General features: G+C 36.5%; 1 protein-coding gene across 6 annotated transcripts in view; it reads right to left on the minus strand.

Annotated features, from left to right (window-relative positions):
* Nucleotides 1–18926, minus strand: part of CCDC180 (coiled-coil domain containing 180) — a 28893-nt gene extending 9967 nt beyond the window's left edge. For 3 of the 6 annotated variants that reach the window (XM_026062130.1, XM_026062131.1, XM_026062128.1), the window contains exons 1-27: nt 18903–18926; nt 18477–18691; nt 17632–17816; nt 16548–16630; nt 15902–16011; nt 15678–15806; nt 15399–15509; nt 14240–14335; nt 13807–13970; nt 13453–13572; nt 12690–12769; nt 11908–11996; nt 11124–11246; nt 10342–10515; nt 9262–9377; nt 7790–7916; nt 7284–7323; nt 6853–7184; nt 6128–6345; nt 5295–5470; nt 3999–4179; nt 3463–3609; nt 3049–3193; nt 2712–2828; nt 2244–2342; nt 1324–1437; nt 382–581 (exon numbers count right to left, since the gene is read on the minus strand). In XM_026062130.1, the coding sequence (XP_025917915.1) occupies nt 382–581; nt 1324–1437; nt 2244–2342; nt 2712–2828; nt 3049–3193; nt 3463–3609; nt 3999–4179; nt 5295–5470; nt 6128–6345; nt 6853–7184; nt 7284–7323; nt 7790–7916; nt 9262–9377; nt 10342–10515; nt 11124–11246; nt 11908–11996; nt 12690–12769; nt 13453–13572; nt 13807–13970; nt 14240–14335; nt 15399–15509; nt 15678–15806; nt 15902–16011; nt 16548–16630; nt 17632–17816; nt 18477–18548 (3548 nt within the window). In that variant the 5' untranslated portion in view covers nt 18549–18691; nt 18903–18926. Of the gene's footprint in view, nt 1–381; nt 582–1323; nt 1438–2243; nt 2343–2711; nt 2829–3048; nt 3194–3462; nt 3610–3998; nt 4180–5294; nt 5471–6127; nt 6346–6852; nt 7185–7283; nt 7324–7789; nt 7917–9261; nt 9378–10341; nt 10516–11123; nt 11247–11907; nt 11997–12689; nt 12770–13452; nt 13573–13806; nt 13971–14239; nt 14336–14545; nt 14620–15398; nt 15510–15677; nt 15807–15901; nt 16012–16547; nt 16631–17631; nt 17817–18476; nt 18832–18902 lie in introns of those variants that run through there. The other 3 variants (XM_026062132.1, XM_026062129.1, XM_026062133.1) reach the window with 3 other exon arrangements.
* Nucleotides 18927–19218: the final 292 nt, after the last annotated feature.

A 19218-nucleotide genomic window follows, 5' to 3' on the forward strand; every position in this document is an offset into this window, starting at 1 on the left:
TTTAATTCCTACATAACATGTAGTTTATAGCACTTTAACTTTTATTAGTCATATCAAAACAATGCGGTATTTTTGGCTATGAGAAATCTTCCTCTCTCTCTCTCTCTCTCAAAAAAAAAAAAAAGACTGACCAGAAAGTATATAGCAGTAGTATTACATATAAATAATATACACAATAGTTCCACATGAACAAAAGTAAACGAGAAAATTTAAATTTGGAAAAACTCTGATCTGCTTCTGGAATAAAAATTTAAAAAATGCCATAGTAAAGCCCCTTGTAGTGCTATCGTGAGCCTCATGAAGAGAAAAGGTATATAAAGTAAGGAAAAATATAAATAAAGACAATGACAGAAAAATACCTTCAGGCAAACAAGTACTTACTCGAGTAAATTTTTGATAATGCTTATTGATACGTCTTCAACTGCAGACTTTCCCATTCTGCTTGGATTCAACAAAGGAAATTTAACAGGATCCATCCCCATCACCATCACATTGTTCTCATCTCTGAGAGACTCTGTTCGAATGGCAACTGCAATTGGGCCTTGTAATGTAATCTCTGTTGCAGAAGGGGAAAAGTTCTCCTGGAATGGTCAGAAAATAAAAGCCTGTTGACTATAACACACAATTAGTGATAGTATTGCATGCAGTTATTGATGGCTAAAGCAGATCTTCCAAACAGACACTATCTTGCTTCACAGGATGGAAGAAAGATTTTTATAATTTTAGGAATAATGTTGTTACAGCTGTACAACTCAGACATTTAGAAGTAGTTACACTTTCACTATGCAGTTATCTGGGAGTTAAGAGTTTGGCTAAGAGTTAGGGATTCTCATAATAATCATAAGCAGTATTTAAGTATATACCTTTAAATCAATGATCCACTGTACATTACAAAATAAAGACAGACATTCCAAGCATGGAAGGAAAAAGACCCTCTTGATACAAAATCTGCCATTCTGTCAAACTCTTTAGGACTCTTTTTTTTTTTTTTTTTTTTTTAAAGAAATGCGTGAAATATATACATGAACAGTGCTGTTCCTTGAAAATAAACTCTTGCAAAGCACTGAGCAACTCTTTGTGGTGCTGGACATCTTTAACAATCAGTAAACTCTACTGTGACTATCAGTGACTAATCTACTCAGTCTCTTAAAAGAGTTGACCTAATTTTACTAGGTCTTGGACAGCTTGCAATCACTTGACATAATGTAGCATCTTTCTTTACTTGAAAATTCAAAATACAGATTCTGAAAAAACTTAAAAAGTATACACATTAAAATTCACTCAAAATTAAATACAATATAGAGCACTTGGATATTATCTTACATTATCATAAAGGCTGGTTACATTTACTAGCAAGCAATCAAGATACTGGCTCCTCTTTTTCAGTTCTTTCAACACTACTTTGGAAAACTCATACAACTCTTCTGAAGTCAAAGCCTGAAAGATATGATAATATGGATAGTATTTACTAAATTAGAGATTTCATATTTTTAAAATATGCTGACTGTTGCATCCAACATCATGTGAACCAGTTCTGTCACCATTTTGTTTACACGTACATGGAAGCAGTAAGATTAACCTACTGTCTAGAGAAACAGATTTTTTTTCCAAAAATAATCACAAGTGTAAATACGCTTGCTCAAAGCTGGAAAGGAGGGAGTGACTCCAGTGCATATCCTGGCAACTTTGACAACAACAATACTCATTGCAGGGGATCTTCCTAAGCAAAAGTTCTGTGCTACTTTTTTTTTTTTTTTTTTTTGGTAATGTGCACAGATAGAGACTTGCTTATAAGGAAGGGTAAAATTGAGCATACAAGGCCTGACCTCCACAGGTGTGTTTCATGTCTGTTGACATGCATCCCATATGCATGATAGCATATGTTGTTTATTTTTTCTGATGTGTTGTTAAGAATCTGCCTCAGAAATATCAGTTACTTATTTTAAATATCACATATGAAGACTGCCTGCTAATACAGGGGACTGGCAACAATTACACAACTTTTTGGTTAGTTACCAAAAAGCCTTATATAAAATCCGTGGCACTGTATTTTACATTCAAACAAACGAGGAACTTCTCACTGTGGCCCCATTACTATTTTGGGTGGAGATGGTAAAAAATTGCTCTGTAATTATAACCCATCATGTCAGTTTGACTACCTGGTCTCTGGTGGGTGCTTCCAAAACTATACAAACATGCTCAGTGAGTCAAATTAATACCAGGTGGTGCCATTTAGAACTTACTTCTTTATCTGCAGTAGGACGAGCACAAGCATCTATTTTTTGATGGAGCTTCTCCAGATAGGAGTTCAATGTCACTGCCTGCAAATTGGAATTTGCTACCTAAAGCAGAAGCAGATACTGGTAAAATGAAAATCCATCCAAAGTCAATGAACACTACAATATCTACAGAAATACCAGATTGTTTCTGCAAAAGGGAGTAGGCATAGAGGTTTTGATTCCTCAGGGAGGGTATACTTATTTGAGCACGTACATGTTTAATGTGCTGCAAGACCACACTGTTCTAGCACAGCTGCAACAGCAGCAAGACTACAGTTTTAAGTGGATAATGACAGAAAACAGGAATGAACAGAAAAAGTCAATATTTGTCCTCTCTGAATTCAGCCATAAATCTTTTCAATTAAACAGAGGAATTATATAGAGGAATGATTAGAGTTCAATTGAACAAAGCTCTGGCGTTTTTGTTTGTACCTCTGACTTGATTTTCACTTGTAGGTTTGTCAGAAATCGTTGGATCTTTTCCATAAAGACTCGATCCATAGAAAGATAACGGAATTTTGTTTCAGTCTGGTTGATAAGTTCAGTAGCCTTTAAAAATGCCAGAAAGAAAAGAGGCAGAAGTAATTAATTTTCACTCTTTTTCAATTTAAATAATAGCACTCAACGTCTCTTTGTATTTTTTCATCATGTATTTATCATACAGAATTAACTAGAACTGCCTTACAGTCCCAAACTGAGAGCAGCTGATGGTAAGTCACATTAAATGTGTCAATATAATACATAATTTGAAGAATGAAGCTCTGCACACCTGCTCAAAGTAGTCTGATTCCATTTTCTCCATATCAACCATGATTAAACCTTCAAAAGAGTCAATACGTTCACATTCTTTCTGGAGACGCTTGCAGAAAGATTGTATCTCTTCAGGAGAAAAGTTACCTCCCTCTGAAAATAATCTGAAAACAACCAGCAAAAAAAAGCAGTTGGCTAAAAGTCTTCCTTTTCTCAAAGACTGCTTCAGCTATTACATAGATATCAATATGAAACTGATGGAAACAGTATAATTGCAGCTTTGCGATTTAGGCACAAGAACTTTTATTTATTATACTAACCAGTTGAATAACAAAATAAATTTTAATTTTACTGTTCTGTTTATGCAATAAAGACTCATACCCAGAAATAGATAACTGTATTTGTAAACATCCCTCCAGTGGAATCTCTGTACCTGCAAGCTTTGAGAAAATCCACACTTGAATCTCGTAATTTTCCCAAAGCTTCCTCCAAATAGTTCTGGTAACTTCTCAGGGAAATCTGGATGACTTCCAGATGATTAAGCAGCTCTGAGTGCAGACTTTCAGTGAAAGAAACCAACCTAACAGCAAATATTAGAAGACAGAGAAAACGTACAGGTAGAAGAGCATACATTATGGTTCAAAGGCTGCTGGTGGTAAGGACATGAACAAAACCTGAGAACTCAGCAAAAGTGTTTTAGTATTCGGAAAGCAACTCACTGAACTGTGGTTGTTTTGATGAACTCCCAGAAGACACTGGCAAGCAGTAGATGCTATTGAAAAATATCCTTCAAAATCATTTAGTCAACTGCTATTACTGTGCAAGTTCACGACGTAGTTTTCATTGAAGAATAACAGCACAGATAAAGCAAACTCGGAAGGCAAACCAGGATCAAGAGAAATCTTAGATATCAATCTCAGGAGTCTAACTATACAAATTCACAGCCAACAAGACCTGCGACGCACTCACTTCTCAGTCTTAGCAGCACCAAGGAAGACAGATCCCATGTCACGGATCCGTGAGCAGAAGTCTTCGCTGATGGCATTTTGCTGATCACGAAGTCTGAGAAATCCATTTTTTTCCTTGCTCAGAGCTTCCATCACCCCTGCACAGTGGCACTCTAGACGCTCTTTGTGAAGCAACAGTTCCGCTGATAAGAAAACAACTCTTACAATATGGTCATTATTTCCTGTTTACTGTGGACTATCACAATCACAGGCCAACTTATTATCAGAAGCAAGGGTAAAACAAAGCCAAGCCAAATCTCAGAGGAGCTTAAAAATACCATAAAGAACACGATTCTGTTTCTTTGACTTTTCTTACATCTTTGGCTTATATCAATTCAAGTTGCAAATATCTTTTGCTTGCTTCCAAGCCCTGTTTTTTTCCCCTTATTTTTGATGACTGAGAACATCTCCATTACCTTTCCATTGTCCAGTCTTGTAACCAAAGTAAAGGGGTTTTTTTGTTTGTTTGTTTTTTAATTGAAAATGCGCTTCCCTAAATTTTTGCTACGGAGCAGAGAGAGAGAAAAAGGGGAAAAGAAAAAGGTTTTTGGTTCTCCCTCTGGAATGATAGTTGGGCAAATCGAGAGTCAACCAACCAACCAACCTCAAAAAAACTGCCAAGAAGGCACCTACCTTCTTTTTTGTAAAAACTGAAATTGAAAAATTATTTTCCTGTTCTCTCAAACAGATTTTCTTCCACAGATTAAATGTTAAAGACCAACAAACCTGTCTTGAATCATTTTTCCTCCCCAAAAGAACTTGATACTTGTCATACAAGAAAGAATTATTATTTGTGGCCAATATATGGCTGCTCAGTGACATTTTATACAGCTAGGTGCTTCCTCTCCTATCCAGGAGCCAACCACTGGCACTTTGTCTCTCCCAACACTTGCTAATTCTTTTTCTGTAACACTACTAAAATTTTCTACCATGACAGACTATTGTTAAATTAATTTCAAGGAGGATGAGCATTCACAAATGCTGACAACAGAAACGGAATCTTCTACAATGAAGTTATTGATCAAAGTGTTGTTGGATATTTTCCAAACATAACACAGCACAAACCAATATGAGCTATGGAAAAGAAGCATCTCTTTTAAAGTATACAAGTAACATATTATGCTAGGAGTTAGCAGAGACTCAACTGCTTCCTGTTGTTCTCTACTACTGAGTCAACTAACGCTGAATCAGATTTTGGTCCATTCATGATCATCTCTAAATGAAGACATACAGTGCTCAGAATAAAAAGAATAGGTACCAGCTCTAACATTGTAGATATTTGTCTTTATATGCTCCTGCCTTAACTGACGCAAGTGAAGATGCAAGTTAAGTTCTGAATTCAGCTCCTCTTTCTTGGCAGCCACAATGACAGAAGAGTTGGATAAGGACTGTGAAAACCACTTCTCTAATTGTTCAAAAAAGCAGAGGCGAATCCTATTGATTGAAAAAGAAATTATTACAGTGAGGAACAGTAAGCACAGTGGAATATTATAACACAGACAAAAGCTTTAATTTTGCAGATATATAAACTCATCAAATCTTTAAATAAATAAATCAGGCTTTCAGAATTTAACTGCTGACCACAGAAAGATAGGTTTCATTACCATTTACACAATATTGGTGCTACTATTCTGGTATAAATAATGTCAGCATGACCAATTCGTATTTTCTTCCTTCTTTATGATACCTTGAGTCAGGCATCTTGCAATGTTTCTCTGAAGTTTTCTTCCTATTCTGCAGTAGTGAAGGCTGAGAAAATTACTAAAGAACAGAGAGTTTTTGAGCTTACAGAATACTACTGAGTGCCAGGCATTTTACCTTTATTGCTCTGCAGGGAATTTGGGCAGATTTCTTTCTTTCCTGTACTTGGTTTTCTTTGTAAATAATACTTGTGTGTTAGGTACTTTGGGAGCCATGGGTGAAAAGCAACATCAAAATTTTCTCTTAAATCAATTTTTATTGTTTTAAGAAAGGAATAATATGAAAACTTTTAGATAGTTTTTGGATGCTTATTCAAACGTTCTTTCCAAACATCTGAAATTTACCCATTACCTACAGGGAAAAAAAGAAGATAAACTATTTTCTACTAACCATTTTTTGAGCTCTGCAAACACAGTTTCTTTTATAAGTACATGTTTCAGGTATGCAGGAAGTGATTCTTTTTTTTCATATTTAGTAAAATAATTCTCTGGGATGCTGGTCTTTCCTGCCTCTTCAACTCCAAAAACTGTGTAAGTGTTTCCACTAGAAGTGGAAAAGATCTCAACAGCAAATTCGGAGCTTTCCACCTTGCCACTCTTGATCATATCCTAGGAAGCAATTGGAAATCATCATCTACCTTTAAAACTGCTATGCTTTAATAAGCATTAAATCAGCAGTGTGCAAGTTAATGTAAGAATCTTAAGGATATTAAGAATAACGTTCTGGTTCCCAATTTGAGGAACATGCATATACAGAACATGTTTGCAAGTCTCAATTTTTTAAAAAGGTTTTTGTTACAGTAATGAAATGAATTCACCTAAGTACAGATGTGAAAAAGTAATACTCAGATACAAACACAGCTTAAATCACCCACCATGGGTTAAGAATACTACAATGAAAGAAAGAAGCATATTTCAGAAAATATTCTATTCAAAATGTTTTTACAAGGGTAAAAGCAGCGCATAAGGAATGTTTGTGAACTGTTTTATAAACTTCAGTTGTCCATAAAGAGGATCTAAAGTCCAAATTGTCCAGGAAATAAATGAAACAGTAAAGACTGATGTGCGCTGTCTGTACAAACTAAATCTAATCTACTTTAGAGAATTTAGACTTACCTCGGCCTGAAGGAGACTTCCCATTTCATCATGATCTTGTGCCAGACTTCCTTCACCTTCAAGTTTATTTTCTTTTTCACCTTCCTGTGCAAAGCTTACCCCCTGTTCTATATGATCAGTTTCTTCACCTTCATGAGGAATACTCTCCCCATCCTCTTGTTTCTCTGTTTCTTCAGTTTCTTGTGCAAAGATGTCCTCATTCTCAGGTGTATGTGTTTCTTCCTTTTCCCATTGAATGCTATCAGTCTTTTGCTCTTCTTCTTCATATTCTTGCACAAGGCTCTCAGCTTGCTGCTCCACCATATTTTCAGCTTCTGAAACCTCAACTAATTCTTCCCAATTAAAACAAAGTTTTACTGGTCATAATCCAAAGAAATACAGATCAAAAGACAAGAAAACAGAAATACCTACTTGTGCCATTGAGGTATTACCTTGCTCTTGCAAAGTGGTGTCTATCTTTCCTTGCAAGTTCTAACAGGGAAAAACAAAAAAACAAGAAACCCTACAATTTAAAAATAAGAATTTGCTTCCTCAGAATGATAAATTCACATCCCTTCTCAAATTTTATCTATTTCAATAAGATAGTATATTCCTGAATGGATCATTTATCTTCTAAATGAACTAATAAATGAACTAACAAATGAACTAACCATAACATTGAAATTGATTTAACATAATTTTGTTGCTTTTCACTTTTCTGTTTAAAAATGCAAGTGAATTTGTTGAAATGTACTTCATAACAAAAACAAAGTGTAGAATCGAGAAAGGTTTTGTTTCTCTGCCTCCCCCCACTTCTAGCAGAAGCACTTTAAGCCTGTGGCCAAAACAACGTTTCAGTTTGTTTAATGTGAATTTCAACAAAAGTGTAGATTCCCAGAAGTGAAAAATTAACGCACCAGCAAGATTTTATACCACAAGAAGTTTGTTTTCTTTATACCTGTTTAAAGATTTCTTTTACATTAAAATATTGGCTGATGGATACACTATAAGAAATCAACTCCTGCAAAACAGCTTCTGGGTAAGCCATTACTTCATCCATTAGAACTTGGTTCAATGTCTCATACCTGTCAAATACAAGGTCACTATTTAAGAGACTTAATTATGTATAGAAACAAAATAAAACATGACTGTTATGCCTTTAAATCTAACTTTTCCACCGATTTCATAAATCTTTTGGGCTGGAATCAGTCATTGTACTGTATCTGTTCAGCCTGAATACAATGGGATCCTGGCTTGTTAGTAGGAATTATTTCATTACAAATACACAAACACGCATAATAATAAGTTTTACAATAAAGGTTTTCAGATCTTTCATTCTGGATGAGAGACCATTCAAGACCTGTGCTTACATAAGAAATATTAGAAACAAGGCAGCAAACTAATGTCTTTCAGTTTAGTTCTGTATCAGGCTCAGCTATTACTGAAGCTTTTCTGATTTAGTTTTGTTGTACTCAGAAATGAAAACTAATGGTTCAAGTTCAGTCTTGGTCCAAGAAAAAGCAACCTGTCTTCATTTAGGTTCACATCTGGTTTGTCTCCTATACTAAGAAAATTAAGGGGAACTTGCATATGCGTTCAAATGTTCAGAGAGATTACATTCCATCTCTGCAACCTCTCACTGTGTTCTCACTCACATAAAAGGTACTTGCTCACTTTTCTTTAAATGGTCCTAATGAATAGGAAAAGTACTGAACCAACAGCTCTAAAAACAGAGTTATTTCATATTTAGCCATATACCAGATCACAGTGTGCCATGTGTACAGGTGTGTGTACTGCTCTTCTAACATGCCTCAGATCTGATCGAGAGAGAAGACCACCTGCATACGAAAATATAACTACTTCTTCTCTGACTAATAATCCTCAAACCTTCTGCTAAGGTCTGCAACAAGGAGAACTGTATGTGCCAAATTGGATGTGATTTTTTTAAAGATGCTAATTCTGAGAAATAGAACAGAAAGATTACCAAAAACGTATACTTAGGCTATCTGAAAGTTATTAATAACTTCTAGTCCCTGCCATGTTGAAACAGATCAAATTTGCAAACCCAGAGCAGAGCTGATGGCAGAGATCAACCTTCTGACCTCCACAATATTATTCAAGAATCTGAACTACTGCTTTTATCTTCTGAATAAATAGCTAATCTATAACATTGACATGGACGACATTGTATACTACATAATAATACTGATCCAATTTTTTAAAATTATATCATTATTTGTTGTTTTTTCTTCTAAAATGTAGGCGGTTTGCCTTAACTTGGCTCAATATGGAAAATATTTTATTTTTAATTCTTACATGAATTAACGATGTTTTTTCACACCTTCACACTACAGCACAAAAACAACTTAAATAGTACTACTAACTTTTGAATATGTTTTACTTGGCAAGTTTGCACTACAATATTCATACCCAGCTCTAATATCATCCAAAGAAGCAGCAGCTTTCTCCAAATATTTCTTCAGCTTTTCTTCAGAGCTTGCTGTTCTCATTTTATCCAAAACTATATCCAGATTAGCTTCCTTCATCTAAGACCATACAAGAAAAAAGAAAAAAAAAAGATTTGGTAGTTACTGAAATGCTTCAAAACTATTTAGGATTCAAATAATTAAATTTTATATAAAAGGCTGCTTTACAAACAGCATACAGAACTATATTTAACAGGGCTATTTTCTAGGCAGTTAAGGCATGACTATTGTGTGTTAAATGCATTTACTCTGAAGATAATACTTGTTGCTGATCACAAAAAGTGAAGCCCAGCTAAGCAAAAGAACATTCACCAGAGTTGGACATTATTCCTGAATGAGTTTAAATAGCACAGGTTGTAAGCAGCCCGGTTGTATGCATACAATAGTTACTGAGGAATCTCACAATGAAAACTCTTAACAGCTAAAATACCTCTGTCTTCATTTCCACATGGGTGCTTAGCCCGATAACTTTGGCATCAAGTAATACTCGCTTTGAAGGTATTACAGGAGTAGCTGGCCACCAACATGATTCCTCTGCCAAAGGGTATGGATAAGAATACCTTCAAACACTGGATTCCTCAAAAGGCTGGATTCATTCTACACCAAGAAGGGAAGCTACCTTGCCAAAAGCGGCTAGTATAAAGATTTTTCATAGATAATGAACATAACCTTTGACATTGCCTCCCCAAGTCGCATGATACACGATATGAGAACTTGACATATGAACAAGACTCTATACCTGTATGAGATCTTATAAGCAAGTTGTAGCTCCTTAATACAGAAAACATAATCTTTATGACCATGCCCATATCAAGAGTAAGATATGGATGATCATTAAATGTGAATCAAGTACTTACCTAAAAATGTACCTGGCAGAATGAAACTACCTTGTAATAAATTCAGTATAAGTGTTAATGATTACCCTTTAGTTTTTACCTGCTACAAAACAGGTATTTCGAATTCCAAAGGCCTCTCTGCATAAGTAGTCCTTTCTTTACATCATACCATATTCTTATGTTTTTACCTGTATTAAGTTATCCTGTTTCCATCTGTATTCATCTAATTTCTTCTTAAGTTCATCCTCTTGGTAGGAGAGTTTGAGTTGATGGACATCCCAGAGGACAATGGCCTCCTGAAAATAACTGTACAAGTCTCTACAATTCTGTTCATTCTGCTTAGCCAGCTCCTCCAAATCTCTCTAAAGCAAAACAGTTAAATGAACCAGTTATTAAAATATTCGCCTGAAGTTAAAATGAATGATTAGGGGCTATCTGAGATAATAAAAGACTACCTGAAAGTAGACCACCGATATTCTACATAGTCCAACAGTCCAACTAAATAAAAACAGTCCAACTAAACTGGATAAGAATTTTTTTCCTAAAAGCTGAAGTATCAAACTTTCCGCTTATTCTTCTGCTACTGTAAAGCACAGAATCACCAAAATCTCCATAATCCCTGATCTGGCTATCTAGCATTTTAAGAACAACTATTTGTTTATATATATAGAATCATAAAAGATAGGATTGAAAGAAATTTGGGAGATATTTAAATCTATCCCTCCAGGCAGGATGAGCTACACCTAAGTCATCCTTGACAACCTACTATAAATATAAAACCAACAATTGTGAACTCTTCTTGAACCACACCGCTTTTTTTTTTTTTTTTTTTTTGACTGATGGGATAGATATCCAATCACCCTATGGATCTCTTCCTAACATGACATTAATAGCCTAAGATGAATATGACATGTCACGCAGCAGAAGAACAGTACTCCCAGAGTAACAACAACAGGTGTAATAACCATACATCCATATGATCCAGTTGTTCTTCAAACTGACTTTGTAGTTTCTCAGTCAATTGAAGTAAGTCAGAATTCACAATTTCTTCAGCCTCCTTTTTTGTGCAAGCATTCAGATTCAACAGTTTATTCTGAATAGAAAGAATGGTAAGTTACTGACATGTGTATACTATAAACCATCATGTGGCTTTTAGAGAGTGTGGTTAAACTCAGTATTTCTTCTTTATTTTAAGTTGGATGTCTGCGCGTGTGTAAGCTGGGGAGTTGCTATATTCATCTTACAGTAGCAGGCTGAAGCTCTGATGCTTTACTTCACTAACAATCAACACCAGATTGAGAAAATGAACGCGTGCTGAAATTGTTCTTCCTACAGCTTTGCTATCCAGTTTTCTCAAAGCGTTTCATAGAGAGATTTATCCCCCCAAATCTCACATTCTGGTAGTAAGCAGTATAATTCTATTTGTACAAGGAGAGAAACTGAGGCAGAGAGGTGGAATTTCTTCCCCAAGATCAGACAGACTCAGCAGAAATGCTGGAGGTTCTGACCTTGAGTCCACTACCTAAATGTGGGGCTGCACTGCTTTCATTACTAGTAGCTGTTAATCAGTTTTCATACATTTCATGTACAAATACCACATGTTATTGCAAAGCAAAACGCACAGTAGGTTTTCTAATAGAATAAGGGAGAGGTTAAAGAGTAACTTCAGTTGCTATCTGAGAGTTGGCTGGATCCTCAAACAACACACTGCTATCAAGAATCCTTCCAAGAATTTGCTAAACTATGATACTGACCTTGCATAACTGCACTTCTGTCAAACATTTCTGCTGGACCTTCTCATACTGGATACGAATTTTCATCAGACACTGCACATTGTGGGTATCTGAAGGATACAGAAGAACAGGATGTAATAGTCCATTGTTAGATTTCAGTATTTCACAGCACAGTGTGAAATGGAAACATGACAGTGGACCTATGCTGAGCCCCAAATCATGCCACTAGCATCTTCACACTTACATGACATTATCAGCCAGTAAAATCAGGCACTTGTACACAAATCTTTTTAACATTATGCTTAAAGGTAGCGAGTTATTTATAATCACTAACAACATCTTTGTTGCTATATAAGCTAAAAAACATTAAGACAATATTTGTTCTGGAGAGACAGAAGGTAGTCACATAGAGAGGGAAGGCACGCAGCAAGACTCAGAAAGGAATCACCTCAAATACTTTCTCATTCTACAAGAGCCAAGTAGAAGCATTTTTGTATGACTGGAGCAGTGATTTGGATTAAAATGAACCTTCTTTTTGTCCCCAGACTAATTGTAACCAGGTCAATTACTGCTAGACCTTACCATGCAAAAATACTAGTGCTGGCAAAAGGGAAGCGATGCAATAAGCAGCTTATTTTGGTTGTATTGCAAAGCAACTTAGGAGGTATATGGAAATACACAGAACAACGAATATAGCAAACATATACATTCAAAGCAAAGTCTGAGTCACCCCTGCCTGGAAAAAACAAGCAAAAAAAAAAAAGGCTCAAATTCCAGATTGTTTTTACGATTTCCCTCCTTACCTATGCTTTTGTTTAAATTCACCAACGATTCGTACCATTCATTTATCTCAGCTTTCATGTGCATTGGAGGCAATAGATCACTATCAAATATGAAACAAGAGTCAGCTGTCTTCAAATATAATCCAGTCGGTTCTCAAAGGATAAAATTATGAATCAGAGTAACCAAATCACTGTGCTTTATTTTAGCGGTTAGAAGAGAGACTTACAACCATATCAGAAATGAAAATACAGGCTGCTGTTTAATGACAAGGAACTAAGTGTAATCCACCTAGTTCCTATATACACTCTAAAATAAAAATTGTATTTTAAAATGGCAATAGTGTAATGAATTGCACCCATACTATCTTCTTTTTGTCAGGATGGATAGAATTAAAACATACTAGTATGAGATCCCTTTCATCTCCTTTATTATACAAATTAAAGTCAACCTTAAATAATGTCTAGACAAGGTCAGCAATTTTTACTTATCTGCTCATCTTTGTCTGCCCTTACTTCTATTAAGTTTTTATGGTCAATGAGATTTATTTCTGCATTCCTGCATTTCTAAGCCTGGATAACCCCCTATTTAGTGTAACCCGTGCACTGAAAACCAAGAATATAATTTTTTCCCATTAAAGAGAGGTCTACAGAAGTAGTTTAGGGCCTTAACGCTGCACTGCTCCATTCCAGTGTGCAACTGTACAAAGTGCTTTCTATAGTCAAGTCCTTCAATAACTCTAGCAAGAGCCCTGTTTTCCCATTATTATTCTCTCTTTTTTCATACCCAAGGTGTTGCAAAAATTCTAGTCTCCTTTCATTAAGTAAAATCTGATCCTTTATCATGTTTTCCATTTCTTGTTGTACAGTTGGTGGATTCTGTATTTCTTCATTTGCCATAAATTCTCTGTAGGATGCAAGAATACACTAAAGTAAATATCTGCTTGGGAAAATTTCATGTTTGAAATACAAATACAAAATGTGTTTGTTTTATATACATGAGATTAAAGAAGAATGTTAAATTCTTTTGGTTTTATAAAGGAAATGGAATAAAATATAATTTTAATAAAAAGCACAAATGACCACTAGTCACTTACTGCTATTCATACTCCAAAAAACAATCAGTTTCAAAATTTCAGACCTGAAACTGTGAATTGCATAGTTCTTTTGTAGGCGCTTCCAGTCCTTCACCCTATCTTGCCATTTCAACCGATGTGATAATTCCCTTTTCAATTCTGTTTTCATTAGATTAAAGAACAGCTTGGCAATTGCCCTCCGATTGGCCAATAGGGCTCTGTTAATAATCTGTGCATTAAAAAATAAAAACAGGAACAAGAGCAGCACATACCATACATGCAAAAAAATTGCCAGCTCTGTGTTGAGCTAACAGATTACAGAAGAAAGAATATGAATATTCAAGAATGCCCTGCAAAATGGAAAATGCTCTCTTATATTACTGTGACTGATAGGTAGAAATGATGAATTTCAGTTTGATAAAAAAAGAAAGTTATTCTGGGAGTATTCCAGTTTGCTCTCTTCTCACAGGCAGATGCAACTCAATAAAAAAGACTTACCATGGCTTCATCATTCATGAACCTGTAAACATCAGGCGGTAAGAGGAAGGAAATATCCTCCAGCATCACGGTGTACTTTCTCAGTACATCTGTTATCTGTGCAATAAAAGATTAAAAAACAAAAGAGATGTCTGAATAACTGAAATATCAGTTTCTTAACGTAAGGCATGATATGAAAAAGACAACTTTTTTCCATTAAAATAAATACAATTGGCTGATAGACAGATTGAGAAGTGAATGTATGCCTTAAAATACTGATTTTAAGGATCTTCAATACTGATTTTTAATCATTGATAAAAATTGTACCTAAAACATTCAATTCTGTGACTGATTTCAACGTCAACTGATTTCTCTTGAATATGTGTGATTCTCTAGAGCTCTGCAGACAGGCTGCAAATGGAAAGGAAGGTGGTTAGAATTTTTTATTGAGGTATCTGTAGCGAGTCCACCAATGCCTGTGTTAAGCGGACACGCATATTTTAAGCAAACATGGTCTTCTCTGGTCATTTTCATAACTAATCAAACAAAAACATTACTAGCGATGCTGCTGGAGCTTTGCACTGTGTCTACATTACAAAGAGAGGGCTAGCTGAAGCAGGCATAACAGACAGAGCTTTTGGTTACCTGTAAGGACAAAGAAGCAAGGACTTCATTATGAATTATCCATTTATTAAACCAAACATTTACCTGTGATCTCCAGTGACTTCTGTAGGTCAGGCTGAAGCATACATAACTGTAGCATCTTTGCTATTGATACCCAACATACACCAACTAAAATTAGCTCAGGCACATCTGTGCATGTTCTCAGCTGCAGAATAGGTATGCCCTAACAAAATAACTTTAGATCTGATGACGGTTTGACCTAAACAATCCTGCAGAAGTATAAAAGCAACTCACAGATTCCTTGCATCTCTTTTGCACATATTTGTGGAAGAAACAAAAGCTTTGTATCTAGAAAAGTAGTATCTTTTCCTGATTATGTGTGCACAGAATGAGAGAATGATCTATTCGCAAAAAGGCAGTAATCACCTACGCATCAAAACCCATTGCAGACCTCTTTGACTCTTGTGGAAACAAGCTACTCTTTGGCTCTGTATCCAGCATAACGAGCAAATAATAATCTTAAGCTTAATTAACAGTCATTAAAACTACAGCTCACTTTGTCAGTTCGACTCCATTCAACCATTTTTAAGGTTTCATCCATTTCCCTAATCCACTTCCTTCTGGTCAAGGATTCCTGGTGGATGATATCCCACAGTTCTTCCAAACTCTGCAAGAAGGATTTACTATCAATCTCATTGAAAAGCTACAAGGGAAAAAATGCAATTATATCTTAAAACTACAGCAAGACATAGAAAGATATGTTACACAGACCAAGTGGATTGCAAACAACAGGTACAAATAACTGAAAATGAGACAATAACATGAGCTGCCTTACTTCTATTGAGAAGCCTTCCAGATCAGTGTTGAGCTCAATCTTTTTGAACAAAAGTTCAATTTTTCTATCTGATTCCAAGAGTTTTGACAAAAGCAAATTTCCAGGCTCCAAAACAAAGGGTTCCATTTCCTAAAAAGGTAAAGAACTCAGTCTGATCTTTTAAAATTAGTCCCTATCTTTTGTATAGCACTCTAAACTACCTGAACTACAAAATCCAGTCTTACCCTTGCAATGCAGCCAAGCTCATGATGCATTAAGGTCAGTGCTTCATCATGACGGCCTCGCCTGCGTCCCGACAGGCGTTCCAAAATATTGCTGCTTGTTTTCTCAGGAACTGCCAAGAAAGAAATGAGGATGATGTAGCTTGGAACTGCTGCTGCAGAATACAAAAGGCATTCACAATAAATCACTAAATCAACACTGAGACCTTTATACCTTGTGCGGCTTTTATAGTGCTTGATAGCTTTTCATAGAAAGGAAAGTCTAGGTTAATCTAGGTTAAAAATTGTAAAGCATACTTTTAATTTCCTTTAATTTTATTAATTTGTGATTTTCAGAAGGATGAAAGCATGGAAACTATGGACTAAATTCAAGTATGATGTAAACAACTGCAACTTCCAAGAACAACATACATCATAACTGGAACTTACTGTCTAACTACATATTTTGACAAACGACTACAATTTTACAACAATTTTTTCTATGGATAGACTCTTCATCTTCAAAATTACTTAGAAAACAAAAATGTGTCAGGTCGTCTCTGAGGTTCATTTTATGCTTTTCAACCTTGTTCAGCTCAAACCATTATATATATGGTGGCTCCTAAAAATGCAAATGAGAATATCTGAGATTAAGAGAAATAAATTTTACCAACAAAATCAGGTAGGGCTCTGACTTCCTCAGCTGCAATTATATCTTCACTTTTCCAAGCCTTTTGAAATGTTGTAGCTTCCCTGAAATAGAAAGAGAAGAAAGATTTGATCTGTACTAAATATGTAAGAGACCTACAGATCAAATTAATTGGCAAAATGTAACATTTAAGTAAACGTAAGCATCCTCCTAACATCAAAATATGAATGGGGTGATGGTTCACAAAATTAATGTTCCTGCTTCACAGATGAATAGGACTGACTAATTATTAATTATTTGTTGATCAAAACCTCAAATGTCCTATGATGGCATAAAAGCAGTAATACCAGATTTAATACATGTAAACTACGAAGACATACATACTACCTCTAAAATGTATAATATCTATGAAATGTTAAGTAAAAGCCAGCAAGATATCTGAAAACAGCCTTTATCTGCCTATTGCTCTTCCAAGCAGTTGCGACACTGTGTTTCTCCTTGGAAGAAGTGGGAATAAGGGAGTCATTATTCAACAGAAGAGTCAGGGTGCAACGGATGGAGGTTCTAATTTATTTTCTTGCTCATGCATGCAGCTTATAACAGAGCTGGAAATTCCTGCAGCCACTTCTGTTGATGTTACCTGCCTCCACTGATGTGAGATCCAAGACAACTAAATTTAATAATATGGTTTTCATGCTTACAAATATACAGGAAACTAACCTATATAATAGCGAGAATATCCTTACATGTTGTTACTGCATAATCATATAAACAATAAGCACAGCCTAAACTATAGCTCAAAAATACATATCTAATTTGGGTTTATATCTAGATTGCTTTGAACAAGAAAGACAAACAATACATTTTAAAAATAAAAAACATACAATACGTAGGCCTCAACAAATACTAGCCTATTAATCCTCACATTAATGTGCTGCAGCTCAGTAAACCCATTTTACAGCTGCGATAAAGCACACAGTCTAGTACAGATAGAGTTATTGCTTTAACCAAGAATTCAAGACCATCTAGCTCCCAGTCCAAATCTTACATCTTCATGTCTACTGTCATAAACACATAATCATGTATTTATACTTCTGTTCCATACCTGTATAACACTGGCTTTTCTGTGAAGTCATTATAGGGCATTCTTTCAACGTACTTCTGCTGGTAACTCAATAATGGCCTTCCACCAGCACAAATTTCTGAATCCTTAACCAAAGGTATCCTTTTGCTCTTCGTAGAAAACTTAGCCTTGCTCCTTACTTCATCCAGAGAGTGTACTAAATGAACCTTCAAAAAAATAAAATAAAATAAAATAGTTAGAATTCTTTCCAAATCAATTGACCAGAGAAGAATAACAAAAGGATGAATAAAAATGGAGAGGTAAAGGCAGCAGAAGAGAAAGGTAAAATAATGAACATTACTTTGCACATACATAACAATTTTCATCCAAGACTCTTCAAAATGGGCAAAAAAAGATATCCCTTTCCTCAAACAGAAAAACTGAAGCAAACTGAATTGTATGCCTTGCTTATGGTTACAAGGAAAGTCAACTGCAGAGTCAGAAACATGACTTAGATAATCCTGGTGTCCAAACCACACACATTAAGTCACACTGTTTTTCCTTTTAAAAACAAAACCGTACAGGCTACTGCATTAGCCAACTCCTGAGTCTGACTTACTGCGCCTCTTAACCTATCTTTTACTGCTCTGTTTTCATCATACTGATTCTGCCTTCAGTTACTATTTTCTGATACATAACAAAGTCACAGAAAAATTAATACATCCATTAGACAGCACAGCCTGAAAATAACAAAATTATTTTCTGCTAAAACAGAACATTGAAAGGTTCAAATCAACCTCTGGTTTAACTTCACAGCTTGAAGAGCCAGGAAACAACTGACCAACCTAGTTAATAGTTTGGCTTTTGCCACTCGTGGGTTTTCATACCTCATCTTCAAAGATCTGTTTGTAGACTTCGCCGCTGGGGACGAGGCGGACAGCCCCCACCGGCTGCATCATCCAGCGCAACCGCTTCTCAGCCCGTTTCCAGAACAACCTCCATCTACCTGCTGGGGGAGAGTATTTCGGTTCCAAAGGATACTCCTGACGGTGGGACTACACACCTACCACGTAGTTTCCAGTTCCTCCTAAAACTGCTGCATCTGGTAAAAACACATATTTGATGATTTACCAACTACTTCTGGTGGCATTGGAGCAAAGGGGGAAGGGAGTGTCCGCTGCCTCGGCCGTGGCGAGGTAGGCGGGTGCCCGGCAGCGCCCCGCCGCGGCCCCTCCAGGCCCCCTCGGGGCCGGCGCCGAGAGGTTCCGGGCAGCCCCGGGGCCCCGAGCAACGGTCCCCGCTTCGCCACTCACCTCAGCCGCGGCACAGGCCGCCGCCCGCCCCAACGGCCGCGCCGCGCGCGCCCCGCCGCCATGGCAACGCGGAGGGGGGAGGTGCCTGTTGCCGTGGCAACGCGGAGGGGGGAGGCGCCTGTTGCCGTGGCAACGCGGGAGCCCGGCTCTGGCCTAGGCCCGGCTGTCGTCACCCCGGCCCCGGCCCTTGCCGCGGCCCTCTGGGATCCGGCCCCGCTACTGTGGGGGCAACTGAAATTTTTCCCTTAGGGAAGAAAAAAAAACCACCACCACCACCACAACACACAATCAGAAAATGGTTCTTCAGGATAGGAAA

Source organism: Apteryx rowi, unplaced genomic scaffold (assembly GCF_003343035.1).
Source record: "Apteryx rowi isolate R43461 unplaced genomic scaffold, aptRow1 scaffold_19, whole genome shotgun sequence".
NCBI classification, from domain to species: domain Eukaryota; kingdom Metazoa; phylum Chordata; class Aves; order Apterygiformes; family Apterygidae; genus Apteryx; species Apteryx rowi.